Source organism: Neofelis nebulosa, chromosome 8 (genome assembly GCF_028018385.1).
Source record: "Neofelis nebulosa isolate mNeoNeb1 chromosome 8, mNeoNeb1.pri, whole genome shotgun sequence".
NCBI lineage: Eukaryota > Metazoa > Chordata > Mammalia > Carnivora > Felidae > Neofelis > Neofelis nebulosa.
Window position 1 is genome coordinate 18,483,394 of NC_080789.1, and position 17,731 is coordinate 18,501,124.

General features: G+C 44.4%; 1 protein-coding gene across 3 annotated transcripts in view; it reads right to left on the reverse strand.

Moving 5' to 3' along the window:
- The window catches only part of STAB2 (stabilin 2), a 167,169-nt gene that overhangs the window by 102,654 nt on the left and 46,784 nt on the right, over positions 1 to 17,731 (reverse strand). For all 3 annotated transcript variants that reach the window (XM_058741583.1, XM_058741582.1, XM_058741581.1), the window contains exons 9-15: positions 15,870 to 16,003; positions 8,961 to 9,094; positions 7,238 to 7,320; positions 5,874 to 6,023; positions 4,356 to 4,499; positions 3,754 to 3,810; positions 3,475 to 3,600 (exon numbers count right to left, since the gene is read on the reverse strand). In XM_058741583.1, coding sequence (XP_058597566.1) covers positions 3,475 to 3,600; positions 3,754 to 3,810; positions 4,356 to 4,499; positions 5,874 to 6,023; positions 7,238 to 7,320; positions 8,961 to 9,094; positions 15,870 to 16,003 — 828 coding nt within the window. The remainder of the gene's footprint in view (positions 1 to 3,474; positions 3,601 to 3,753; positions 3,811 to 4,355; positions 4,500 to 5,873; positions 6,024 to 7,237; positions 7,321 to 8,960; positions 9,095 to 15,869; positions 16,004 to 17,731) is intronic.

Here is a 17,731-nt window from a genome sequence, read left to right on the forward strand (position 1 = left end):
CTCCCTTCTGCATTTGTTCTTGGTCCCTGTGCCAGGGGAGTTACCCGCAGGCAGCATCCTGGCTTGTCTGGGACGGCCCTGGTTCACACCTATTATTTTGGCAGCCCCATTCGCTCTCAGGTGTCCCGGTGTGGATGATAGATTGCATGGCCACCACATCTATAAGCCAAAGGCAGTATGCGCAGAGCAGGGTTACCGTAAGAATGTTCAAGTTGAACACCAGGTAGCCAGCCCTGGAAGTGATGTTTTCTGGAGCCCTGGCTCTGTTCCTGCATGGCTTTGAGCAAGTCACTTTGACTCTGGGTCTTCACTTCCCCTTGCAGCTGCTTTATGGTACTCAGAAGTGAGGGCTTGGGGGCAGACGCGATGCTATTACAAGTTTGGACGTTCAGTGGCAGAAAATGTGAGAAAAAGTGGGGACCGCTGGGGAACGTCAGCCCAAAGTGGGCTGCAAACTCTTGCAAGGCAGGGACGGGGCCTGTCTGGCTTATTAATCAGCGTCGCCAGGTGGTACAGTGCAGGACCCACAGCAGACCCTGCGTAAACATCTGCGCCAATAAGTTAAATGGGGGAAGAGGTCTTGGGAAGAGCACTGAGCTGGACGTTGGCGTCTTGAGTTCTAATCCCAAGTCTGCTTCTGTGACCTTGAGCTAGCCACTTAGCTCCTCTAGTCTCGGTTTCACCTGCAAGAGAACGGGCCTGGTGTGGACCCCTTCCAACCCTCTGATTCTGTAGGAAAGCCTTTATCAGCTGGGTAATTCACTTCTAAAGCCCTACGAATTCATTGGTGTTGGATCCTTTTTACAAGAAAGAGGAGAATAAAAGGGACAAAGGGATGGATGAGCGTCATTCCTGCCATTGTGGAGAGCCTGTCTCCTGTCCCATGGCTGGGAGCCATGAAGGTCATCATTCAGTCCAGCGCGGCTCAAATTGACAGGATGTGTGTCCAGGTGCTGCTGGTGCTGGGGAGCTTGTTGGTGTAGTGCATCCTTTCCCTTATGAAGACATTCGCTTCCTCCCTGCTGTTTTAGGTAAAAATACCAAAAAACCAAGCCTTTTGATGCTAGGGCAGAAAGAGAGCGGGTTTTCTACCAAACTGTTAATGTGACCTTCAACTCTTTAATTTCACCTCCCTTTGTCCCATTTTACTTGCAGGGTATCTGTGAGCTGGCAAGGGCCAGTCTCTGGTATCCTCTGCTTTCATTTTGCCTAGTTCAGTGATGAAGTCATAAACTGGGGCTGGTAATCAGTAGCTGTGGTCTCTGTGGGGATAGGGTGGTTTCAGGACAGAAATTTTGCCTCAGGGAGAAGCAGAAAGATACACTGGAAAGGAAACACGGCATTCCAAAATCAGAATTAGAAACCATTCCTCTAATAAAATCAGTTTATTTTCAATTTCCCTGGCTTAGCTGATGGGGGCTTTACTGTCTCCAGCTGAGGTTGTTCCCCGAAATAAAGCTAAAAGATGCTATTAAAATGCATGGAGAGAGAAGGACCTTCCTACAGATTGAGAAGTTTTAACTGAACAGGTTCTGGACCTGAGAAAAGAGCAGAAATGATCATTTTATTCCTCACCTAGGAATTAAAGTAGAAGAACAGTTTGGGCTAAGAAAAAAGAGATTTGAAATTTTTATATTCTTTGTGGGCAGAAAAGTACTGCCTTTGAGAACAAGGAGATTGAGAGCCAGAAGCAGTAGTGTCCTGGTAAATCAGTTCTACGGGGGAAAAAAGTAGCCCAGATTTATAGAGTTGGCCAATTTCTGTCATGGTAATATTCTCACCATAGGTGAGAATTTCAAGCTACAAGGTTACCTCACTGAACTAAGCTGGGAAGAGGCTCACAATCTACTCTCCAGAGCCAGAGCAAGCCCGCTCCAGCCACAGCTGGAAGGAGTTATGAGGAGAGAGGAAGATAAGAGGTTTCTGAGCAAAATTGCTTGACAGAAAAGCAGGGAGGTTGATTTTTTTTCAATTCTAGTTAAAATGTTTTGTTTTAATTTTAAATGTAGCTGGTTAGGTGTCTGAGAACTCCCTTAATATTATTTTTTTAAAATGGTATCATATAAGAAGCCATGTACTCAGAGAGGCCATATAATCTCAAGATTTTAATAATTTCCTAGGGGAGCCACATTACTTTTTAGCTTTAAAAGTAAGTATGAGTGTGAGCTCCAAAGAGAGCTATAACCATTTTTCTGCAATAGCTACATTTTGGAAAACTTGCATGTGAATAGTATTTTAAAAATAGCATCCTATCTTGAAGACGCCGGGAAATCTGACATTTTAAGTGGAAACCTGTAGCGATGTTTTAATATGTTGAACATCTATTTGCAGTGCAAGAGATTACCTTCTGATTTATCTCCTCAATCCACATATTTTTAATCCAAAGTTTTCTGAAAGCAAAATATCCTTGTAGATACCTGAAAGTATTCTAGAAAGGTATGTATCCATGTACATCTCTAAACTATACATGCAATGAGTTTGAGGTTTCAAAAAACAGTGTAGCCCAGGTCACCTGGGTTAGAAAGTTGGTTCTTCCCCAGATGTCTATTTTTAGGTCTCATACAGGTGTCATTAAATCAAAATTCTTGGGGTATGGTTTGTGAAACTTTCTACTTTAACAAGCCCCATGGGTGATTCCTAAGTCTACTGAAGTTTGGGAATCACTACCCTAAAAGATCCAGACCCCCCATTCTGTATAATGAACTGATCTACATGAGGTCATGGATAGTCTGGCCCCATTTCCAAGATGGTGGCATAATTTCAGGGCAGTGGAGGAAAGCTTGTGGCCCTTCCCATAATTCCATCATTTGACATTCTAATGAACAAAATTCCATAATTTGTTACCCCTCTGTTCAGTTTAAGGCTGTTATTTCTGGGAGAGGAAACACCTGAAATGGTTTTAGTCACTTACATTCTTGTGTGAAGGAGTAAAAAAAAAAATCTCCTTTCTGGAGGCAAATGTGAAAGAGTTGAAGGATTATGGTATATAAGGAGAGGGTTATTGTGAAGAGAGATGGAAGCAATGGAAGGGAATGAATGGAGCATCTAAAAATAACATTTATTCCTTTCAAATTTAGCCTACACCTGGTCCAGAATGGCCTGGTTTAGAATTCATTTTCTAGGTGGTTTTAGAGTTGGAGGGAACTTAAAATCTTGATTTTGCTAGTGAGAAATATTTGAAGACCCAGGAAAAATCAAAGCAATCATTTAGATCTGGGGTTGCAAATAGATTTTATTTCCTGTGCTCAGTCTGACTGGTAATAGCTACTTGGAACTCTGACCAGGAGATTGGAGCCACAACCATAGTTCCAGAGAACTGTGATTGATTAATGATTTCTGCCTTGGTTGAGGAAGGGTAGGTGGTGATACATATGTTATTTATTGGACATCCCTAGTTTAGGGAAAAATCTGTATGGGTGCAGACTGAGGCAGTAATGCTGACATGATGCCATCAGAGTAAGTAGCATACCATACCTCTGGAGAAAGGAGGTAATCAAGAGTGCCATCCTTCATATTAACTAATGCTTCATTGCTTGGAACAAAAATGGTGTATGGTCCACCAGCCCCGTCTTCATCTAAAGCATGTCCCACATTGGTTTCCTGCATTTGAAAAATGAAATTTTATATCTACAACCTATCTCTGACAAATACTTGAAGTAATTCCTCAGCACATATTTATAATTGACACCCTTGCTCATTATACAAAAGACAAGACATAAAACCATTTTCCAGAAATTCATGAAAAGTACATACCTCTAGCAAAGATCTGAACTTGCTGTATCTTGGTTGTAACATTGTCATTATGGTTTTCTAAAAATCACGAGAAGAAATAAGGTGGTTTAAGAAATAGATGTCCCAACAGTAAAAGGTTCATGACAGAATTTATGTGTGAATGTGGATGGAAAAGAACCCGGTCAACTGCAACACATATAGAATGTTTCCTGTTGTTATTGAATTAGTGGTTCAGATGTGCAGATGTTCGGAAATAGACTTTGGCCATCACCAAATGAGTCAAAAGGAATAAATTTTTATTGCGGTGAGGACTGCCCTCCTCCACAAAGCACGAGGGATAACTTTTCATGACAACTGGTCACTGGACAGAATCATCATATGTGGCCATAAAAGAGGTCACAAAATTGAGATCTTGCCTGTCTTTATTGTAGGCTTTTCTTTCTGTTGGCAGAGGTACCCAGAATTCTACTGAAAACAGAAATGATCCCATTTTCCCCATGGCTGGGGTCCTAGCACACACAAAGGACAAGCACATAGCGTGCATTTTCTTCTTCAGTATGACTCTCCAGGGAACAAAGAAAGATGGCTTTGGACTGACCTAACTTTTACCTGAAATGCCTCACCTCAGTGTTGCTCTCAAACGTGGGTGCCATCTTATCCATGGCTCTGTCGAGGATGTGCAGGAGCCCATTGGAAGCAACAATGTTCCCTTGTATAATTTTTGCCTTCTTTTTGCCTCCATAGAGTTTAAGCTTTATTTGATTGTCCTAAAACACCAAGAAAAATAAAATTAAGCTGGTATCCTTGAAGGAGTACTGGATTAGAAGTCTTAAGTCCTTGGGTCTGGCCATTTGCGGGTTATATGAGCGTGGGTAAGTCACTTAACCCAAAATGGGAAAGATGGCATTTGCTTGCTTGATTTGACTAGTCTTTTGTTAAGATCAGATGAGATAATGTGTGAAATCATTGATGACTACCAGTGATTTCTAAATGGGAAGAAGCAATCATAAGTCTCCCCCAATAGACCACAAGGTCAAAATGGGCAAAACAATTCAATCTATTGTAAATTTATCACCTACTTTAGAGCGTTGTACACACAAGGCACACAATAAAATTTTTTTTGCTGCATAAATGACTAAAGCTAATTCCTTCTTCCTTTATGTGGCTCTTACAAGCTATGAGAAAGAAATATGAGTGAATAAATGAAGGAATGAGTGAGTGAATGAATGAATGAATGAATGAGTGAAAGAATGTTCTTGTGAGAAAAGAAGCAAAATTTTCATCCATTTATCTAGGTTTCTATCCATCCATCCATCCATCCATCCATCCATCCACCCATCCATCTATCCATCACACACACGGTACAACACACTGCTTAATGATTTAGGTCTTGGAGTCAAGGAGACCTGCATTTGAATCCTGGCTCTGGCCCTTACTTGCGACCTCTCAGTTTTCCCACTTGAAAAATCTCCTTTACGGGGTTGTTGCAAGTCTTATAGAACGCAAATAAAGGTTCACCTCAGTACTTTGTATAGAGTAAGTGCTCAATAATCTATCAGCTATTGGTAGTTGGTGAAATGCAACGATATAGGCCATAACCCACACACGTACATTCTAGTAATCAAGTGCCTTCCTGCTCAGTAAAGTCACAGAAAGAGTTATTTGTGAGGCGGGGAAGGGTAGTTTTACTCAAACAATGGAACAGACCTAACGGCCTTAGGAGAGATGCAATGTTAGGTTTGCAGAGGAAAGATAAACTCCAGCAACCTAAAGCAAATATAGTCTATTTCCTTCTGTAAGAGGGAAGCTGATCTGGCTTTGGGCTGGTGCTTCCAGGAAACAGGTGTACTACAAAGCTTCTCCTTCCCCCTGACACCTGAATGATGTTCTCTTGACAATGAATTCAGACCAGAGCAAAATCCCACACTTTATAACCCTCTTTTCACAACAGTCCCCTCCTGCCTGGTCCTTCCTGGGGTTGTTCTTCCCTTCTTTCCTCATAGGGAAGTGCTTTGACAAACAAGGGAGAAGGAAAGAAGTTCTTCATAAACTTTGCAAGCCCAACCACAGACAGAGATGGCTGTGGGCACTGGTTCAGCAGACGCTTTTGTTCTGGGAGTGAAAATCAGAGAGCCCCTTACCTTATCGTCATTGAAGATTTCTCCCGACTTTCCAGTCAAGGTATAGAAGGTGTCTGTGTTATTCATACTCTCAGTGTTCATCTGCCCAGCAATTACATGGAGTTTCACAAAGTACTGAGCAGACTCTTTATCCATCAAGAGCTCTTTTACCTGAGGAGAGAGAGCCACTTCTTTCAGTCTCCACTGTTGTTTGGAGGAGAAAATGAGGTTGTGAGGCAGGCATTGGCCAATCAAAGACATCAATGCCAGGGCTCCCTAACTTGGGCTTGGGCTCTTTCAGATACAGGTGACTTTGGGGGGAGCACAATCTGGAGAGTGGGAGGCGATGCTCAATGTCCTCTCAAACCACCAGGAGCGAGGAAGGTGCAGGCACCCAGGGAATCATCTTGAGCCCGGGGAGCGTATGGAAATGAAACAAGAAATAGCATGAAAAGAAAGTGCAGACTAGACCCATGGAGTTTTTGAACAGTAAGTTTAGGGTTTTTGCAATCCACCGGACTGAATCGACGTTTTGTCAATATTATATATCATCAGCAATCAGTCAACAGATGCTTTTTATTAACTGTGTAAATAAAACCTATAGGTTAAACAAGAGACCACATGCAAAGTGCATAGTGCAGAGACATTCAATATTTGTGACTTCTCCTCCCCAGTAGGAGAGATGTGAGGGTGCTTCTGAAGTTAAATTGTTGATTCATCTCAGATTGTCCAATGGCAGTGACAGATTAGGGTGAGACGTTCTGGAACTTCCTGTGTTTTTATTCCATGCAGCAAAAATTATTGTGACAAAATATCGTGGATGAAGATAAACCACTTGTATGCAAATCAATATGTCCATTATCTCTATCAATCTGAGTGTAACAATTTCATTGACACCCTCATGATAGGACACCTCCACCAGGCGCTATGAGCTTCATTCCCACTGCATGACATCACCTCAGACAACAGCTGTTCACATGGAAGACCACAGTTTTCTCTTAGTTTCCTCTACCACTGTTATCATTTATGATGATTATAAGAAACAAATATGTAGCTAATATATTAGGTTAATTCTTGCAGGAAGTAAGCAGTTTTGCATTATGTAAATCCTATTTTTCACATGACTATAGTTAAGATCCCTCAGTCATTAATTACCCTTGAAGGGGTCATGTTTGGAAGGGGGCATCCTTGGGTCCTCTAGGGAGCCAGTAATGGTCTCGCTGGATATACAAGTACATTCACTTTGTGACAACTCAATGAGCTGTGTGTTTACAATCTGTATACTTTCTGTAAATAGTTCCCCATTTTAGTCTCTCAAAATCATCATCTTTATCATCAGTAGGTTTCATTTAATAGAGGTTTCCCACTTTATTGTAAATACTTACACTGAATCCTCTTAGTCCCTTGTCTGTGGGCAACAGCACAGTGAATGGTCCCAGGTTACTTAATGGCCAGGCATAGGCTTTGTCTTAGGAGTAGAAATTCATAAAGAAAGAAAACACCAAATGAATCAGTGGCACATGAAGAGTAAAATCAAGCAATGGCCCTTGGGATCCATTTAGGCCCTTTGAATCAAGAGCTTCTCTGTTCTCATTGGCATGAGTAGGCCTTGGTAAACTAGGAAGCTCTCTGAGAAAGAATGGCATCATAATGCCATGGCCCCCAAAGCTTCTGCATAATTGTGTGGCATGTCCTGCAGCCACAGCCTTCAAGGAGACCCTGGAATGAGACCTTCTATGAGGGTCACGTGACAAAATCCTCAGCCAATCCCAGCAGGTTACCGTCCCTGCGCCGGACTCTCTGAGCAGTTGTCATCCCAGTGAGCAAAGACACAGCCCTAGTTCCATCCAAGGCCAGCTCAGAAGAGCCTCATGCTTGGCTTAATATTCTACTGTTACCATCTTGAAATGTTTAATAATTTTTGAACAAGAAGTTCTTGTCCTTACGCATGGTGTCCTACAAGTTATGTAGCTGGTCCTGTTTCTATCCCCCTGGAGAAGCTGGGACATCAGGGTGGGCCCCGGGCTTTCACACAACAGGCAAGGTTGACCAGCACTACATAAATGGGTAGAAGGTCAACCGGACTTTGTCCAGGGAAATGTTCGAGAGCACAACCTGCAGAGAACACTCTGTCACTGGATAGTCTGAGTTCTTAGAGGAAGGCTGTAAGAAGCCTGAGGCATGCCACAAATGCTTGTCCCCTGTAGGATGCCCTGGAAAGAGAAGGGCATTTGTGCAGGATATATGTTAAGATTTATGCAGACAATGTGGCCTTGACCCATTCTCCGTTTGTGCTCTTTCTGGGAAATCATTTTTTGGTGACTGGTAAATTTTAGATTTTGCAATTTTGGAACTTCTGTCGATTGGTCAAGTCTGTGTTTTATTTTCTGTTGATTGGCCAAACTTGTGTTTTATTGAAAGACTTGTCCAAGGCTGCAATCAGCTGTATTATTTCATTCTCAAGGGGGTGTGGGGTAATGACCCCTGAAGTGCATTTGGAAATGATGAGGGCGTTTTAGATTGTCACCCTGCCTGGGGGACTGGGAAAGGACATGTCACTACAGACAACTAGTCCTTGGGGGAGGGGGGAGGGCAAAAATCCTAAACATCCAGCCAGGTGTGAGACGATCACACCAACCAATACTATTCTCAAAAGTCAAATGGCACCCATTGCAGAACATGGATACAGCCTCAGGTTTTAGTCACTCTCTTTTCCCAGTATTACCTGCCAACCTTGCTTCACACCTGGAGGACCCATAAGGTCAAGGGAAAGAGGACAGTCTCCATCCTCACATCAGTAGCTGCCCTGTCTCATTGTTGTTGCAGATCAGTTAATCTGTGGTGACTCCAGGACCCTGTCCTCAGGACTCTGCCTACGAACTGCTGCTTGACAGGACCTCTTGGCACTAACTCCTTGTCTCCTGGAAAAGGCTGCCTGCCCTTTCCCTTTCCCCTGCAAGATGCCTCCCTAGGAGGGCCAATTCCAATAGATAGATAGATAAACCTTGCCTCTCCTGCCCACCCCTTTCTGAATGATTGTGTCTTGGAGGTGTCTTGCCTGAAAGAAGGTTGCCCTTTACGTGGAAACCTGTACCCATAGCTGCATACCCAGGAGCGAGATGAAAGAGGTCAGCCTTCCTTGCCATTTTCCTCTGGGTTCAGTGTTTAATTCTCTGAGTCGCTCCATGATGTTTCCATAACACGTCGAGCCATCACCCACGTAACCTTTCCGGCAAGTGCATCTACAGGGAGGGTGAAAACACATTCTCAGGGTCTTAGCGTGTTGAGATCCTACAGTCCAACTCCCTCATTTTGCAGATGGGGAAAACGGTGCCCAGAAGAAGAGGCTCAAGACCAGGAGAGGAGAGGCACAAATAGAGGTGAGCATTCCTGTGGCAATACCTGACATATAGTAGGTCCACGAGAAATGGATATTTAATAAATTTTGCATATCTATAAACACTGGGTATCTTTGTACACGCTTCGTCTCAGTATTTTTCAAAGTGTGGTCAAGAGCCCATGTACATCAGCGTCACTTGGAGTGCTTATTATAAATGCAGATTCTAGATTCTACAGAACCACTGAGGCAGAATAGACTACTGAAGTCAGCCCCAAGTCAAGATGTAGAGCTACTGATCTGCTTAGTAGATCTTCCCCTTACCCTGTCTTCCTAGTTGAGATGTCTGCTCAAATGACCCTTCCTCATAGGAAACTTCTGCAGTAGATCAGGACCCTACCCGCCTTAGTGTGTGCTCTCATGGGACCATGTAGCCCTTCTCTGTAGCAGCAATCCCAGCTGTAATTTCATCCTAACCTGTGCAGTTATTTGATTTGTATCTGCTTTTGCATCTACACTGAGAACAGGGAAAAGGCAAGGGTCGTGTGCATATTTATGCCCTATTTTAACGTCAGGATCTAGGGCAGGGTTTGGTTCAGAACAGGTACATAATTAACAGCTGAACGATAAGTAGCAATTGAATTGCAGTGAATATATAAACAATGAAGTCTGCAGAAATTTTATACAATAGTTTAGTTTCGTAAAAGACAAGTACAGTTAAGGATGAAGTTTAAAGGCCCACTGGCAGTATTGTGCTGGTAAGTGTTTAATAGCCAGCTCTCAGCGGGAGTCGGGGCAGGGCCCCTGCTTTTCAGGATTTGCCAATTTCCACAGGTCCTACTCCCACCGTGGCCAATCTCAAACTGCCAGCGTGCGGAAAACCAGCTTGCAAAATCCTGAAACTTCAACCATCAGCTTTCGAGCCTCAGTAAACCCTGGCTCTGGCACACCACTGCTACCTAGCAAAGATTAGTTGACAGCTGGCTAAATCTGGCAAGGTGCTTAGGAAGGCAACATTCAACAGGATCTTGGGATAAGTGAAGAACCAAACACGAGGTCAGGGAGCGGCACTGCAGAGACGAGAGCTGCAGGGAGGCTGCGGTCATCCATACCGCAGACATGACTCCTAAAGAGGAGAGGCTTCCAAAGGACAGTTATACACTCGAGTTCAGTTGTGTTTCCAAATATGGTCCCGTGGCAAATAGGCATATTTTCAACAGGTTGGCTGAACTAACATTTCAGAGTTTTATGTTCCCTGCTTGGATTGCTGCGGTGACTTCCTAACTGGTCTTCCTGCTCTTAATTTCCCTCCCCTCATCTACCCTCTGACTGGTCTCTCCAAAAGGGAAATCTGGAAAACCTTCATTCTTAAAACTCTCATGGACTCCATCTATCTACAGAAGAAGGTCTAAGTACTTAGCATGGCATGCAAAGACCCCCAAAGGGGGATCTTGCTTATGTCTCCTTCCTGCTGCGCATTGCAAATTCTGGCAATACTCAATTGCTTTCTTTTTTAATGCTCTCCTCATGGCTCAGGTGTGACCTGCTCTAAGGGGTCTTACCTGGCCTCCTGAGTCTCCCCGACAGGAGCAGTCTGTTGGTCCCTCCTCTAGCACAACCCTCCCCACCAAAATGAGCTCCTGAGATATTGTCTCCTCTGCTGGATGAGAAGCTCTCCTAGAATCTGCATCCCACTCATGCCTCATTATATTCCAGCACTTGGGACAATGCCTAATTGTTGAACTGATTATTTACCAAGTACCTACTTAACTCTAGGAACCTGGCTGGGGAGGAGGGCTACAAAGATGATGATAACAGATATCTTGTCCTTTTAGTGTCTCATTGCTGAAGATGGGCCTGGAAACAAGTTTTAGCAACATGATAAAGCCACTTAGCCACCTACAGTGTCAGCTTCCTCCTCCATGAGATGAGTTTACTAATACCTTTAGGATTGTTGATGGAAGAGATAATGCACGGAGAATAGCTAGCACGGTGACAGACACACAGGAAAAGCTCAGTACTTGATAGATGATGATCGATGATGATGATGATGATGATGATGATAGTGATGATGATGGCGATAGAGATGGTGTCAATAACACCACCAGTCCTGTCGGGGAGCCGGGATATAGCAGGACAAATCCGCAAACACACAGCTGACGTTCCGGAGAAATGCCACAACGGAAGATTGAATAGGATGCTATGGGACACGGAGGAGGAAGTGACTGTGCCTGGAGAAATATGGGACAGGTTCTAGGAGAAAGTACCATGTAAGATATTTCTAGAATATATCTGAGTTTCCCGGCTGCATGGAAGATTGGCAGATATTTACTGACTGAGCCTTTGGGATTTTTACAGAGCAGTATTTTCCTGCTTCCCCTACTCCTTGCCCCAGCCCTGGGGACATTTGGGAATGTCTGGGGATATATTCACAACTAGGTGAAGGTGTTGCTGGCATCTAGTGGGTAGAGGCCAGGGGTGCCACTAAACACCTTACAACACACAGGACAGCCCCCACAACAAAGTGTTTTCCAGCCCCCAAATATCAAGTGCTGAGCCTGAGAAACCTTGTTATAAGGAGTCACTGAGGTAGATCTAACCATGAAACAATAGTCTACTAAGAGTTTCCTGCTCAAGCATCCCCTTCCTCTTAAGCACTGTGCAACAAGACAGTGAATTTGAGAAGCACACGGGGAGATTGGTAATTCTTAGGAGTGATACAATAGTCCTTGTTCGAAATCACATAAATTTCATTTGAAGGCAGCCGATAACAGCAAGACAATGAACTTTTACAAACTGCTAAGTATGTTTCTCTCTGAAAGTTCTCTAAGTTGTTTATGAGGCCAATGGTCTGTTTTGTGTAAAGTGACTTGACTTGTCTTGCCTAAGGATGGCAGGAGAATCGTAATTTAATGGTCACAGTGCTGAATGGAATGCATGAGATATAAATACTTTTTATTGTTGTTTAAAATCTTGGTCCAGAGTCTGAGATTTTAGGAGACAGTTTTCTGACTTAGATGTTCTCAGTTGGCCGTGGCACATTCACATCAGGGCCCTCTTTTGTAAATTGCTTCTTTGTTAGGAGTAAAGGTCTCTTGCTGTCTTATGGCTCTAAAAACACCCAGAAGAGAGGAGCCTGGGTGACTCAGTCGGTTCAGTGTCCGACTTCGGCTCAGGTCACGATCTCACAGTTCCTGAGTTTGAGCCTCGCGTATGGCTCTGTGCTGACAGCTCAGAGCCTAGAGCCTGTCTCCATCTCTCTGCCCCATCCCTGTTCATGCTCTGTCTCTCTGAGTATAAATAAACATTAAAAAAGTTAAAAAAAATAAAAACACCCATAAGATATTGGCATTTTATATGTTACGGGATTGAATTAATTGCATAGAGTGCTGGATGAGACTTAGTGAAATTATAGGGTGTCCCAAAAGGCTTCCTTCCTTCCTTCACTTCTTCACTTCATTCCTTCATTTATTCCTCCAAACTGTCCCTCATGTCATTGTTTTAATCGATGACCGAAGTTGTTGCAGTAAATATGAGTAAGACATGGATTCCCAGGGACTTACATTCTAATTGGAATAGAGATCAGTAATCCCAACAGCTAACCTCTATTGATAGCTGCTTTCCCAGTTACCTTTGTAGGGGCTTTACTATGGTGTCTTATTTAATACAACCATCCTACGAGGTGGGTTCTGTTACTAGCCCCGTTATAGATGAGGGAGCATAGGGACAGAGGTTAAGAATCTCACTCAAGATCACACAGCCTGTAGGTGGCAGTATTTGTGCACATCACTTCTGTGCTGTGTACTCATCACAGTTCAGGGTGATCAGTGTTATAACAGAAGCATTCCGGGCCGCTCTGGGAGCCCGGGGTGAGCTGAATGGACTGGGAGTCCAGGAGAGACATCCTAGAGGTGAAGACACTTGAGCTTAACAGTGAAGGATCAGTGCATTAGCCTGACTCAGAGGAGGTGCAGAGGGAACTATGTCTAAGCGGGGGGGGGGGGGGGGGGGGGGGGGGAAAGCATCTGCAAGTGTGTGGAGCTGGGAATATCTTGGCTTGTTTAAAGAACAGTAGTTGGGGGGGCGCCCGGGTGGTTCAGTCGGTTAAGTGTCCGACTTAAGCTCAGGTCATGATCTCACGTTTCTTGAGTTCGAGCCCTGCATTGGGCTCCCTGCTGCCAGCACAGAGCCTGCTTTGGATCCTCTGTCCACCCCCCTCCGCCCCTCTCCCACTTGCACTCTCTCTCTCAAAAATAAACAAACATTAGAAGAAAAGAACAGTAGTTGGGTGGGACCGGAGCCAAGGGGGTGTTCATGAGAGCGGTGGAAACAAAGTTGCTCATCCACACCTTCCATAAACAATCAGCTACCGCCATACCCAGGGGAGAAGGATACCCAGAAGAGCTTGTGCAGGTCCTGGAGGCTGGTTTGGAGACATTTAGGCAGAGAATTATGGGGTTCTGGATATCTGAGCATGGTCTATAAGGGGGGCTCGGGCTCTGGGGGAGCAGGTCCCCTTAGTCCTTTAGTTCCTTGCCCTGGTGTAGCTAGTGGAGGACCTGAATGGAGCCCTCTAAAATGTAGTGCCCAGGGCAGGGCAGGAAGATACTTGTTCTTAGAAATAATCAACATGGAGCTTCAACGTTAAAAGGATGCTTATATGCATCAACTCCACTCTTTCCAGGGAGATATTCTTGTTCTTTAGCGGACCTGTCAGGGGAAGAAACTGCAGTTCAGAAAAGTTACGTGACCTGTCCAAGGTCACTCCAGTGGTGAGTGGGACAGCCCACGTTTGAGCCCATTTTTCTTTACTGGGTGGACTTCTGTGACTAACACAGTATGATTTTGAATATTCTGCATAAACTCCTTGCCATGTTGGGGAGGCATAAACAAACAAATCTTTGTCCATGGTAAACTAAATTGCCTGAACTAAATGAGTGATGGCCCCTTATTTCATCAATGTAACATCTCCAGTCTTTAACTTAGTCCTCTTTCCAGCCTTTCCAGACAGTCCGTTTTCTGGTCGGGGCGATGATCAACGAGGTTTGTGAGGGACACACTTACTCTTAAAATCCACTGACAGCCGCAACTGACATTCTAAACACAAGCTTTAATGCCACTTATAAAGGAGAGAAAGCATTTAAAGTATTCTTCTCAGACTGTCTGAGAGGATGGTAAAAGGTACGTACGTGCTACACACACGAGTGTTGGGTGCACACGTGTCTACACACATGACTGTGGCATGTTGGTGTTGCACTCACATGTGTGATTTCTACATGCCATGTTCTGCTCAGAGATTGATGAACGTATTCTCACTTAATCCTGCTCACAGGCCTGGTAGGAGGTACAATTCTCCTCCTTTTATGACAGAGGAAACATCATTCAGAGAGGGTAAGGCAAATGGCAGAGCTGGGACTTGAACCCAGGTGTTCTGATATCAAGCTCTCTTGACTTTACCCATAGTGATTACAGACTTACTTATCTGCCCAGATAAAACATGAAAATCACAAAACCTATCTGGGCAGACCCACACATTTGAGACCTAACTGTAAAAAGAATAAGCTTCAAAGAAGACAGAAAGGGGCTCTGGGAGCACAGAAACTGCTTAATAATTTTATGGTTCAGTGTCGACTATGGTTTTTTTTTAAACTTTTTTTCAGTGTTTATTTTTGAGAGACAGAGTGTGAGCGGGGGAGGAGCAGAGAAAGAGGGAGACACAGAATCTGAAGCAGGCTCCAGGCTCTGAGCTGTCAGCACAGAGCCCGACGTGAGGCTCAAACTCACAAACCATGAGATCATGACCTGAGCTGAAGTCAGATGCTTAACCGACTGGGCCACCCAGGTGCTCCGAGGTTTTGAGCTTACAGTGACAGTGAGTCCTTCTCCAACGCCGATGACAGTGAGAACAGAAGGTAGAAGCCTCAGTCTGGGAGCAAAACACTGGGATTCTAGCCTCAGTTCACCTACTCATAAAAACATAATAGCTCTATGGTAATTTCTAGAACATTCTATCATGTAATGTTCGCAACACTGTGAAGTAGACATCACTGTGCTCATTTTGTACGTGGAGAAACAAAGACCAGAGAGATGATGCCACTTTCCCAAGGTCATTCCCCTGGCGGACACCAGATCCGAGACTCAAACCCAGCTCCTTCCCTTCTGAACACCATCTTCTTAACACCATGCAGAGCACCTTTGCCTCAGGAATTTTCACACAAATATTTTTACTCTCGGTAAGCCCCTTCTTGTAAAACCTGGAGTCCAGGAAGCACCACTCATGTTATTCACCTTCCCCTGTCTTGTTAGGTACTACCAGCAAGCAATATTTCACGACTGAGGAAACAGGTATATACATTAGAGGTCAAATGCCTGTCCTCACAGCAGATGTTTGTTTTCCTAGCAACGGTGGTTTCCTTCTCCCACGCTCTGACCACTTACTACCGAGCTGCCGGGCCAGGTCAGTATTTCAGCATGTTCTGATGATCATTATAAAGGAAACGACTGTTGAATGATTCAGTGATTAAAGAAAGATTTATTGAGCCCCTACTATGCTTCTTGCATCGTGCTCTGTGGGGGTGAGGGTGAATATGAGACTAAGACACATTTCCTGCCCTTCAAGGAAGGCACAGCACTGACTGACCAGCACTTGGAATGATGGTGATAGAACTGAACAGACTTACTTGGTTTGGCCTGGTGCAATGGTAGTGCAGTTAGCATTCCTGTGACAGGGGTTATTGAGTTTACAGACATCGATCACACTGCACCCCACTCCGGGCACGTAATCGCGGTAATGTTTCTTACACTCACAGTGAGACTTCAGAAGACACGGAGAGAAAAACAAAGGGTTCTCGTTAGTCATGGAAGCTGACATCCTTCTTCAATCCATCTGTGTTCTGCCATAAAAGCTAACTTGGGGCAGGTCCAAAGCACGGGCTTAAAAATGTGTCAAAGTATTCAGAATTGGGGATCAGGTTTATGTACCTCACCGGTTACGAAACGTGTAATTACACCTTGTTTGTAAAGTTTACCTTTTCGGTTTTCTTGTTTCCTAACCCTGGGCCTTTCTGGCTCCATAATTCCCGGTTTTAGATTGTCTACAGGTGAGCATAGACTGAAGTTCAGATGGGAGATATCATTGCTTTAGAAGAGTGATTTTCAGCCGGGAGTCTCAACCTAAGATACATTGGGCAGTGTCTAGAGATATTTTGATTGTCACAAGAGGAGAGGGGAGCAGTGTCACCAGAGGCCAGGGACGCTGCTAAACATCTTACTATGTACAGGACAGCGCCACAACAAAGAATCCAAAGTGCTAATAATGCCAAAATTGAGGAAACCTTCTCTGGAATAATGGAAATAATGAACGCCCTGTTTCTGTGTGAACACGGGGGGTTTCTAAGACCTGAAAATCTGCCTTGGGGTCCAGTTTTTGGAGACAAAGTTTATTTATTTATTTTTTTTAAATATTTATTCATTTTTGAGACAGAGAGAGACAGAGCATGAACAGGGGAGGGTCAGAGAGAGAGGGAGACACAGAATCCGAAGCAGGCTCCAGACTCTGAGCTATCAGCACAGAGCCTGACGCGGGGCTCGAACTCACGGACTGTGAGATCATGACCTGAGCCGAAGTCGGACGCTTAACCGACTGAGCCACCCAGGCGCCCCAAGACAAAGTTTATTTTTAATCTCACTCCCAAGGTCCTGGGACTTTGGCTCAGAGTGTAATGTGACTTTTCCCATATGGGACTGCACTGTGAGGATGGAGGCCCAGCTCCTTGAATTTCTTTCCAAATCTGTCTCAGGCATTGACAGCAGAAATGGCATGTGATATGCATTTTCCCTGGAAGATGAGATTGGGTGGGTACTCTGCAGGAGACTCCAGGAGCCATGGGGTGACTGGATTGCTAGGGACACATGACTCTCTTTGGGTCAGACACTGAAGCCTTTCTTCCTACCAGGGCAGCAATATCCTTTTGTGTGGATAGATTTTCTCCCCTCAACTTGATGTGCAGTCATGGATTCAGTGGACACCCACTAAATAGTTGATAGATGGATGAGGTATTAGTGAAAGGGATCTTTCAGCCAAACTCCTCAGCAAAGGTCTCTGGACCTGGCTGGTTTTTAGCAGTCAAGATCATGATGTGAGTTAGAGGGGCAGGGTCTCCCCCCAGAACATCCTCAGTGCTGCCTACTGTCTTTCAGTGCTGCCTGACATTTTGTCAGTGCTCATCTCTTTGGGGCACAGTCTTTTGGTTCTAAGAGTCCTCTCTTGCCTCGAAAAGATATGAGAGAGAAACAGAGGATTGTAGGTGAAAGTCAATGACATATTCACGCAAGACTTGGTTAACAGTTAATTTGTTAATCGCATTTGAGTTGTGTATATATTTTGTCTGTCACCGTCTAGGACCAGGACACAAGAGAGCGTAGGGCAGGTAAATTCTCCCTGGGGAGCTGGGAAAGTGTGAGTTCAGAAGACAGACTGGAGAAGGGACACACGGAAGTTTGTCCTGAGCACATGGAGGTGTGCCTGGAGAGGAGGCCCAAA